We start from the raw sequence: 11,840 nt of genomic DNA on the forward strand, positions 1-11,840 counted from the left end.
TCTGATATGATCAGCACAAACTGAGGAAGGTGTCCACTGCTATGAGGTCAACTTAAGTATTAACATATTTTGAACTGTGGTCAAAGTTGGTTTGGAAATAAAAGTAAGATTACTGAATATTGTAATAGAATATTAGCATTTAGCTTATTACAGTGAAAAAAAATCCCATTTCATTTGGAATGCATAGTTTTCACTTAGTGAGGGACTAAGGACAAAAATGTTGAAGATGTTTTCTTAGGAAGTAAACAATGATACAAAGATCCACAATGTTTAAATACTTCCTTTAGACATTCAGACTTGGTGAGCTCTGTTGTCTCTTTCACAGGGAAATGGGGGAAAATCAGACCATGGTCGCAGAATTCATCCTTCTGGGGTTTCCCTTAAGCCCAAGGATTCAGATGCTTCTCTTTGGGCTCTTCTCCTTGTTCTATGCCTTCACCCTGCTGGGTAACGGGGTCATCCTGGGGCTCATCTCACTGGACTCCAGACTGCACACCCCCATGTACTTCTTCCTCTCACACCTGGCTATTGTTGACATAGCCTATGCCTGCAACACGGTGCCCCAGATGCTGGTGAACCTCCTGAATCCAGCCAAATCCATTTCCTTTGCTGGCTGCATGACACAGACCTTTCTCTTTTTGAGTTTTGCTCATACTGAATGTCTTCTCCTGGTGGTGATGTCCTATGATCGGTACGTGGCCATCTGCCACCCACTCCGGTATGCTGCCATCATGAGCTGGAGAGTGTGCATCACCCTGGCAGTAACTTCCTGGATTTTAGGAGTCCTCCTGGCCCTAGTACATCTAGTGTTACTCCTACCACTACCCTTCTGTGGACCTCAGAAAGTTAACCACTTTTTCTGTGAAATTATAGCTGTTCTCAAACTTGCCTGTGCAGATACCCACACTAATGAGATCATGGTTTTGGCTGGGGCAGTGTCTGTGCTGGTCGGACCATTTTCCTCAATTGTGATATCTTACATTCATATTCTGCGTGCCATTCTAAACATCCAGTCAGGGGAGGGGCGCCAGAAAGCCTTCTCCACCTGCTCATCCCACCTCTGTGTGGTTGGACTCTTTTATGGTACAGCCATTATCATGTATGTTGGACCCCGATATGGGAACCCCCAGGAGCAGAAGAAATATCTCCCCCTGTTTCACAGCCTTTTCAATCCCATGCTCAACTCACTGATCTATAGTCTGAGAAACAAAGAAGTCAAAGCTGCTCTAAAAAGTTTGCTTGAAAAAGAGAGAACTTCATGAAAGCCTTATAGAATAATAAAATAACTGAGTTTAAAGCGACATGAGAAGTCATCTCATCCAATAACTACACAGGATACATAAACATATCCCAGGGCAGCCTTTTCATCTTCTTGAAATTTTCCTATGACCACCTCCTGAGAAAGCCCATTCCACTTTCCTGCCTCTGCCATCGAAGGTCAGTGCTGCACAAGAAAATGAAAATATCTTCCAACTAGCTGTGCAGTGTATACACTTTCAATATGGTTATGTGAAATATTCTGAATAAGAGGAAATAAATTGGCTTATTTTTTTTCTGTAATCAGGATGTGTAGACAAAATTTTATAGAATAAAGCAAGGTATTGGTAGAATATTTAATATACAAGAATCGAGAGAGATTTATAGCATAGTAATTATTTAAATATTTTAAATTCAACAACTGTCATCTCCTTCAAAAATAGGTCTACTTCTAAAATATTTGTATAGATTCCTATATATACCTATAATAGCGATGTTTCCTAAGGCATAATCAACTGAAACTAGGAAGAGTATGAGCCATGGCATCAAGGGAAAGAATTAAGAATGTAACTGTGACGCAACTAACAACCAGAAACCCCCAAAGAATGTCATGCTAATAAACATGTAGATATATTGGAGCTTTCTCTGTCACTCTTTTTCTCTGCTTCTGGAGTGTAGGTGGAGATCTGCGGAATACAGAGCTAGAGGGAAGAGAGCAGAATGGAAGTCACTGAGAGTCCTTGAAAGAACTATACTTACTCTCGTTGGTTTGGTCAATTGTCTCCTATGGGAAACGACCAACACTTGGAGAAAACATCCTGGCAAATAAGAACAGGTTGTAACTGTTGTGATGACTCGTTGACCAATAATACTAGACCTGTAAATTATCAGGAATACTTTGATTTTAAATTAAGAGATTTTAGGTAAGTTAAATAAGCATTTTACTCCAAACTTGAAACTCCAGCACTCAGCTAAGAAGTGATAGAAAGTAGTTAAGTAGTGGATAAGAAAATATAAAGAGACTTTCTGTTTTCAGTTCTTTCCTCAAATTATATACTAAATTAAACCTGCTAAATACTTAAGCTGTAGGAAAGGGAAATATTCAACTTCTAAAATAAGTTGGTTTTTATTTTTTGGTGAAAGTGGTTTTAAAGACAAAAATATACACACTTCTCTCTTACAAAGCCTCCCTTTTGTAAGGACATCTTCTATGCAAGCATTACTCAATGACCAAAAATAGGTTAAAAACACAATTTTGAGTTCAGATAGAGCTGAGTTTTTAGAAGATTCTGCCATGTGCTAGATGTGCAAGCTTTTGCAATGTACTTAAATTCTTTGGAATTTAGATTTATTATGTATAAAATGAGTTCACTAATACAAAGCTCACATTGTTGTAAAGAGGAAACACTATGTGCAAAATGCTTAGCAGAATCCATGAGGCATAGTAAGAGCTCAATAAAAGGTAATTATTAATATTATCTAATGCATGCATTTATCAGATCTTTAAAATACAAGGACTATGACTTAGAAATGAGACAACGGAAAATGAGATTTCCTACTATACTCGAAAAAAGCAGAAATATTAAAAAATGTAAATGCAAAATGCCAAGATTTCAAATAATTTATGAAGTAAATGACTCAGAGTCTTTCCTTTGAAAGAAATAATAAATAGTTTAAAATTTCAAAAGCATATATGTGTGTGTGTATATATGTATGCACATCCGTACATACACACAATGTGTGTGTTCCTTTTTGTTTATCTCTTTCATTCATTATGATGTTTGTGAGACTCACTCAGGTTGTTGCATGTAGCTCTATTTCATTAATTTTAATTGCTTCATACCATTATATTGTATAAACATATCACAATTTATCCATTATATTTCTGGTAGATATTTGAGTTGCCTACAGTTTTGACTATAATAAATAATTTTCCACAGGTACTATTACACATGTCTTTTGGGGGCCATATGCAACCATCCCTTTTTTCTCCCTATTTATTTATTTTTTATTGTGGTAACATTGGTTTATAACATTATATAAATTTCAGGAGTACGTCATTAAATTTCAATTTCTGTGTAGATTACATCATGTTCACCACCCAAAGACTAACTACAATCCATCATCATACACACGTACCTAATCATCCCTTTTGCCCTCCACCCTCCCCTTTCCCCTCTGGTAACTACCAACACAATCTCTGCCTTTATGTGATTGTTTGTTGTTTTTATCCTCTACTTATGAGTGAGATGATACGGTATTTGACTTTCTCCCTCTGACTTATATCACTTAGGATATTACCCTCAAGGTCCATCCGTGTTGTCACAAATGGCCGGATTTCATTGTTTCTTATGGATGAGTAGTATTCCATTGTGAATATATACCACATCTTCTTTATCCATTCATCCCTTGATGGGCACCTAGGTTGCTTCCAAGTCTTGGCAATTGTGAATAATGCTGCAATGAACACAAAGGTGCATGTATCATTACCCATTCATATTTTCATGTTCTTTGGATAAATACTCAGCAGTGGAATACCTGGACTGTATGGTAGTTCTATTCTTAATTTTTTGAGGAATCTCCATACTGTTTTCCACAATGGCTGTACCAGTTTGCACTTCTATCAGCACAGTATGAGAGTTCTCTTTTCCCCATATCCTCTCCAACAATTATTTCCCGTCTTGTTAATCATAGCCTTCTGACTGGCATGAGATGATATCTCATTGTAGTTTTAATTTGTATTTTCATGACAATTAGTGATATTTCATGTGCTTGTTGGCCATCTGTATATCTTCTTTGGAGAAATGTCTGTTCAGATCTGTGCACATTTTTTAACTGGGCTGTTAATTTTTTTTGTTGTTGAGATGTATGAGTTCTTTATGCATTTTGGGTATTAACCCTTTATCAGAATATGGTTGGCAAATATCTTCCCCAAATTGTTAGGCTGTCTTTTCATTTTGCTGATGGTTTCCTTTGCTGTGCAGAAGCTTTTTAGTTTGATGTATTCACACTTGTTTACTTTTTCTATTGTTTCCCTTGCCCAGTGAGACATGGTACTTGAAAATATGCTGCTAAGACTGATGTCAAAGAGTGTATTGCTATATTTTCTGCTATAAGTTTCATGGTTTTAGTTCTTACATTCAAGTCTTTAATCCATTTTGGGTTAGTTTTCAAGTATGGTGTAAGATAATGATCTACTTTCATTATTTTGCATGTGGCTGTCCAATTTTCCCAACACCATTTATTGAAGAGACTTTCCTTTCTCCATTGTACATTCTTGGCTCCCTTGTCAAAAATTAGCTGTCCATAGATGTTTGGGTTTATTTAAGGGCTCTTGATTCTGTTTCATTGGTCTGTGTGTCTGTTTTTGTGCTAGTGACGTGCTGTTTTGGTTACTATAGCTTTGTAGTATATATTGAAATGAGAGAGTGTTGTACCTCCAGCTTTGTCATTTTTCTAGGATTCCTTTGGCTATTCAGAGTTTTCTGTTATTCCACATAAATTTTAGGACTCTTTGTTCTATTTCTGTGAAAAACGTCATTGGAACTCTAATAGGGATTGCATTGAATGTGTAGATTGCTTTAAAGAATATTGACATTTTAACTATGTTAATTTTTCCAATCCAAGAGCACAGAATATCTTTCCATTTCTTTGCGTCTTCTTCAGTTTCTTTCAACAATGTCTTAGAGTTTTCAGTGTACAGATCTTTCACCTCTTTCATTCAGTTTTTTTCCTAGGTATTTTATTCTTTTTGTTGCAGTTGTAAATGGGATTGCATTCTTATTTTCTCTTTCTGCTACTTTATTGTTAGTGTATAGAAACACAACTGATTTATCTATGTTGATTTTGTATCCTGCAACTTTACTATTCATTTATTATTTCTAAAAGGTTTTGGTGGATTCTTTAGAGTTTTCTATATGTAGAATAATGTAATCTGCAAATAGTGACAGTTTCACTTCTTCCTTTTCAATGTGGATCTCTTTTATTTATTTTTCTTGCCTGATTGCTCTGGCTAGGACTTCCAATGCTATGTTAAATAAGAGTGGTGACAGTGGGCATCCATGTCTGGTTCCTGTTCTTAGAGGGATAGCTTTCAGTTTTTCTCCCTTGAGAATGATATTAGCTGTGGGTTTGTCATATATGGACTTTCTTATTTTGAGGTACTTTCCTTCTATGCCCATTTTATTCAGCTTTTATCATAAATGGATGCTGTATCTTGTCAAATCCTTTCTCTGCACCTATTGAGATGATCATGTGATTTTTGTTCTTCATTTTGTTAATGTGGTGTATCACATTGATGGATTTATGGATGTTGAAACATCCCTGAATCCATGGAATAAATCCCACTTGATCAATATTAGCTTCATAGAATGAGTTAGGAACCTTCCTTTCCTATTCAATTTGTTGGAAGTGTTTGAGAAGGATAGGTATTAAATCTACTTTGAATGTTTGGTAGAATTCACCAGGGAAGCCATCTGATCCTGGACTTTTATATTTGGGGAGGGTTTTGATTACTGTTTTGATCTCCTTGCTGGTGATTGGTCCATTCAAATTCTCTATTTCTTCGTGATTCAGTTTTGGAAGGTTGTATGATTCTAAGAATTTATTCATTTCTTCTCAATATCCAATTTGCTGGTGTATAGCTTTTTGTAGTGTTCTTTTATAATCTTTTGTATTTCAGAAGTGTCCATTGTAATTTCTCCTCTTTCATTTCTGATTTTCTTTATTTGAGACTTTTCCTTTTTTCTTGGTGAATCTAGCTAAAGTTTTGTCAATTTTGTTTATCTTTTCAAAGAACTAGCTCTTAGTTTCATTGACTTTTTCTATTTTTTTTAGTCTCTATTTCATTTATTTTTGCTCTGATTTTTATTACTTCCTTCCTTTTACTGATTTTTGCTTGGTTTATTCTTCTTTCTCCAGTTACTTTAGGTTCACTGTTAGATTGTTTATTTGGGATTTTTCTTATGTCTTGAGGTTAGCCTATATTGCTATAAACCTCCCTTTAGACCCACTTTTGCTTTATATCATAAATTTTGGCATGTTGAATTTTAATTTTCATTTTTTCCAGGTATTTTTTAATTTCTCCTTTGATTTCTTCATTGATCCAATCATTATTCAGTAGCATTTTATTGAATCTCCACATAGATGCAGCTTTTCTGATTTTCTTCCTTTATGTGATTTCTAGTTTCATACCATTGTGGTCAGAAAAGATGCTTGGTATTATTTCAGCCTTTTTCAATTTACTGAACTTGTTTTGGGACCTAATATATGATCTATCCTAGAGAATGTTGCATGTTCATTTGAAAAGAATATGTATTCTCTGATTTTTGGATGAAATGTTCTGTATATATCTACTAAGTGCATCTGATCTAATGTATCATTTAAGGCCAATGTTTCCTTATTGATCTTCTATTTGGATGATCTATCCATTGGTGTAAATGGAGTGTTAAAGTCCCCTACTATTATCATGTCACTGTCTATTTCTCCTTTTATGTCTGTTAACAATTGCTTTATATATTTAGGTGTCCCTATGTTGGGTTCATAGATATTTACAAATGTTATATCCTCTTGTTGGATTTTTCCCTTTATCATTATGTAGTGCCCTTCTTTGTCTCTTGTTACAGTTTTTGTTTTAAAGTGTATTTTCTCTGATATAAGTATTGCTACTCCAGCTTTCTTTTCATTGTCATTTGCATGAAATATGTTTTCCATCCCTTCACTTTCAGTTTGTGAGTGTCTTTAGGTCCGAAGTGTCTCTTTATCTATGTATGTGGGGTCTTGTTTTTTTTCCAATTGGCCACTCTGTGCCTTTTGATTGGAGCATTTAGTCCATTGACATATAAAGTAGCTATTGATGAGAATGTATTTATTGCCATTTTGTTACTTTGTTTTGGGTGTTTTAGTGGTTCTTCTCTGTTCTTTTCTCTCTCTCTCTTGCTCTCTTCCTTTGTGGCTTGATGGCTTTCTATAGTATTATGTTTGGGCTCCTTTCTCTTAATTTTTTGTGTATTTATCATAGGTTTCTGGTTTGTGATTACCATGGGATTCATATATAATAACCTACGTATATAGCAATCTATAATAAGTTGATTGTCTCTTTAGTTTGACATCTTGCTAAAAGCTCTACTCCTTTACTCCCCTCCTCCTACCTTTTATGTTTTGATTTCATATCTAACCTCCTTTATTGTGTGCGTGTATCCATTACCCTCATATCATGGAAATAGATAATTTTATTACTTGTGTCTTTTGACCTTCATATTATCTTCATAGGTGGTTGATCTGCTACCTTTACTGTATATTTGCCTTTATCAGTGATTTTATTGCTTTTTCTATTTTTCATAATTTTCTTATTCTTATTTGTGGTCTTCCCTCTTCTCCAGTTAAATAGGTCCCTTTAGTATTTCTTGTAAGACTGGTTTCTTGGTGACAAACTCGTTTATTTTTTGCTTGTTTGGCAAACTCTATCTTTCCTTCCATTCTGAATGATAACTTTTGCAGGTAGAGTATTCTTGGCTGTAGGTTCTTTTCCTTTCAGCACTTTAAATATATTGTGCCACTCTCTTCTAGCCTGTAAGGTTTCTGCTGAGAAGTCAGCTGATAGTCTTATGGGACTTCCTTTGTATGTAACTTGTTGCCTTCTCTTGTGGGTTTTAGAATCTTCTCTTTGTCTTTAATTTTTGACATTTTAATTATAATGTTTCTTGGTGTGGGCCTCATTGGGTTTATCTTGTTTGGTGCTTTCTGTACTTCCTGTACCTGGATCTCTGTTTCCTTCCCTATGTTACAAAAGTTTTTGACTATCATTCTTTGAATAGATTCTTTGCCCCTTTCTCTCTCTCTTCTCCTTCTAGGACACCTAAATACAAATGTTAGTGTGCTTGATGTTGTCCCAGTGTTCTCTTAGACTCTTCTTGTTCTTTTTAATTCTTTTTTCTTTTATCTGTTCAGCTTAGGTGATTTCCTCTAGTCTTTCATCCAGCTTGTTGATATGTTCTTCTGTATCATCTACTCTGCTATTGAGTCCCTCTAGTGAAATTTTCATTTCCAGTATTGTATTCGTCCTTTCTGTTGGTTATTTTTTATATTTTCCAAATCTTTGTTGATGTTCTCACTGAGTTCATCTATTCTTCTCCCAAGATCAGTGAGCATCCTTAGGACTTTTTGATTGAACTCTGTGTCATTCAGATTGTTTATTTCTGTCTATTTAGTTTTTTCACTGGAGTTGTCTCTATTCCCTTACTTGGAACATATTCCTTTGCCTCTTCATTTTGCTTCATTCTCTATGTTTCTATCAATGTCTTAGGTGGGTCAATTACATCTTCTGACCTTGGAGAGGTGGCCATATTTAAGAGATTTCTTATTTGTTTTTCCATCTCATCACCAGTTCCAAATGTTCCCGGAGTGACCCCTGAGTGGTCTATGTATGTCCTTCTGTTGTGGCAGGGTTGCTTTTACTGCGGGTGCCCAGGGAGGCTAGGTTGTCCCCCTGGCCAGCTGGTTGTAATGCTCAGTTGCGTGTGGCTTCTATGGACACTTCAGTCACTTTATCAGGTGTGGGGAGCCCCAACACAGTTGGCTGAAGGGTCTAATATCACATTCCTGTTGCAGTTTTTCTGTTAAGTGAGTAGGCCTCCAGAGTGGCTGGTTGCTAGACTCAAGGGCTTACCTTTGCTGTAGCCCTCAAGCCTGCAAGGCTGTTTTCAGCTTTCTCAAGATTGCAGCTGAGTTTGGCTGGCTCCAGGCATGGGAGCACTCAATTGTTTCAGGCTTTGGAATTAGGCCAATCTCCTATGTGGCTATTTGAGAAGCACAAGTCTTCTGCAGCTGATAGGTCCCAAAGACCACAGGACCACACAACCCATCAACACTGTCCTGCCCCATGTGCACACCCCAACCCCCCAAAAGAACTCAGTCACAGCACTGAAAATACCACACACACTCCACCAATGCCCCATACACTCCAGCCATGCCTTGTGCACACTTTGCCCTGCAGAGGCACAGCCACTCACCTGTCTGCTGAGGATCCAGGCACCCAGCCTACGAAGACCCACAAGTTGACCAAGGTCTTGCTGTTGGTTGGGGCCAGTCCCTAGGGCATGCTGCTTGCCCTGGCTAACTGGTTTAATTTAGTGCTCTAGTGGATCGGGCAGACCCTGGGCTAAGAAGCCAGGGGAAGAACTCCAATGGCATCTTCCAGTGTCTGTGTCAGCATGCCTCTACTAGATCACAATGATAGCTGCCACCAATGTCTCAGTCCCTGGAGAGGTCTCACCTCTCACTGAGATGCACCCATAGCCTATCAGGCAAGTCGCTTTTCACCAAATAAATGTATCCCTTTCTTTCTGGTGATTTTAGTTTGCTTTCTGAAACAGGTGAATTTGTACATGGGCCCTTTAAGAGCTAGCTTTTTTCCCCTTATGACCAACAGCTTTTCTGGGAGTATTCCCCATTGTTGTTGGTAGCCAGCAAAGCCAGATATCATTAGACTTGTTTCAGTTTTATTGAGTCCAAAGGATGCTTATAGCAGTTATACCACCCCCCTCAGGTCCCACACTCCTCTGGGGAAGGCTTCACACCTTAGAACTGCTCTCTGCTGTCTATGAAGCACTGTGGCTTGTGAAGGTGGCTTTTTTCCTCTCCAGAAAGGAATTTCTGCCTCTTCCACCTCAGTCAGGACTCTCCCTTGTTGTGGAGCTTCTTTTTATCCAGTTTTCAGTTCTCTCTCAGGGGTTATTGTTCCAAGGGTACTTGCAAATTCATTGTGTCCATGGGAGGAGGTGAGTTCACACTCTGCCTATACCGCCATCTTGACACATTTCTCCTAATATAAGCAGTTAATACTTTAAATTTTCCTCAAAGCTCTGCCTCAGTTGCCAGGTACAAATTTTGTATTTTCTTGTTATTCAATTCCAAATATATTTCTTGTTTCCTTTGTTATTTCTTTAACTTATAGATTATTTAAAAGAATGGGATTTAATTTCCACATATTTTGGAATTTTCCAGAGGTCTTTGCTTACTTGCTTCTAATTTAATTCCATTATGTTTAAAGAAAATGCTCTTTATGATATTAATTATTTTACATGTGCTGAAATTTGTATTCTTCTGTTGCTGGATGGAGTGTTCTAAAAATGTCAGTTAGGTCAGATTGTTTCCAGTCTGCTACATCTTTAATGGTTTTGTTTAATCTATCAAATACTGGCAGAGTGATGTTAATATCTCCAATAATAGTGGTGGATTTGTCCATTGATTTTTTTATGTATTTGTATTTCTGTTATTAGATTAAAATATTTATGTGTTCTGGATTAATCAATACCTTTAATAGCATATAATGTCCCCTCTTGCCCTGGTAATATCTTTTATTTTGCTAATTACTTCATTTTATGTGAATAAAGTCACTCTAGATTTCTGATTCTAGTATTGCATGATATATCTTTTTCATCTTTTTACTTTTATCTACATGTTTATATTAGAAATGGGCTAATTTTAGAGAGCACATAGCTGGTTCTTTCTATTTTACCCTACATTCTGTCCTCTGTCTTTTAATTATCATGTTTATACAAATTTCATTTAATGTCATTAAGGGTAAACTTGCATTTAAGTCTATCAGCTTGCTATTTGCCTTCATTTTTGTCTCATTTCTTCTTTGTTTTCCTTTTCTGCACCTCTACCTTTTTATTTAAATTATTTTAATTTTCTTATTTTACATGTATTGGACTCTTTCAAGGGAGTGATAAGATTTGAAAGGACTTTCCACAAACTCCTGTCTCTGTAAATGACACTGGGTGAGTCAACACAGTGGATAGCAGGAGTGTTCTTGATATCCATTCCTGAAAGCCAACCTGTGTGACTAGCAGTAACTTAACTATAATTTGGAGTGACTGTGAATCACACTACAATGTGTCCCACTGAATTCAAACTAGATATGCCTATAATGGTTTGATTACTATCCCTCCAAAATACATGCCCACTCAGAACTTCAGAAAGTGACCATATTTGGAAATAGCATGTTCACAGATGTAATTAGTTAAGGATATTGAGAATAAATCACCCTGGATTTAAAGTAGGCCCTAAATTCAATGGCTGTTATCTTGATAAGAGGAGGAGAAGACGCAAAGAGCCACATGGAGAAGAAAGCCAGGTGAAAACAGAAGTAAGCAGAGATTGGAGTTATGCTGACACAAGCCAAGGAACATTTGAGGCCACCAGAACCTGGAAGAGGTAAGAAAGGATTCTTTCCTAGAGTCTGCAGAGGGAGCATGACCCTACTGACTTCTTGATTTTGAACTTCTAGCCTCCAGAACCATGAGAGAATAAATTGCCGTGGTTTTCAGCCACCCAGTTGTGGTACTTTGTTATGGCAGCCCTAAGAAATAAATATAGTACCCCAACTCAATTTTTCCTTTGCTAGATTCCTGAAATGCTCACGGCCACCCCAGTCTACCTGCCAGTAGGGTAAGTTTGAAAGATGGAAAATAAGAATGGAAAGTGACATCAATCCAACCAATTGCAGTTAAAATTCTTAATTTTGAAAAAATTCATAAAGCATATTTTACAAAAAAACACAGCCAGGTACCTTGGAGGAC

General features: G+C 36.8%; 1 protein-coding gene across 1 annotated transcript; it reads left to right on the forward strand.

Annotated features, from left to right (window-relative positions):
* Positions 1–329: 329 nt before the first annotated feature.
* On the forward strand, positions 330–1,262 carry OR2A25 (olfactory receptor family 2 subfamily A member 25). The gene has a single exon (XM_014858679.3). The coding sequence runs from the start codon at positions 330–332 to the stop codon at positions 1,260–1,262; it is 933 nt and encodes a 310-aa protein (XP_014714165.3).
* The last annotated feature ends 10,578 nt before the right edge of the window (positions 1,263–11,840 follow it).

Source organism: Equus asinus, chromosome 1 (genome assembly GCF_041296235.1).
Source record: "Equus asinus isolate D_3611 breed Donkey chromosome 1, EquAss-T2T_v2, whole genome shotgun sequence".
Taxonomy (NCBI): Eukaryota; Metazoa; Chordata; class Mammalia; order Perissodactyla; family Equidae; genus Equus; species Equus asinus.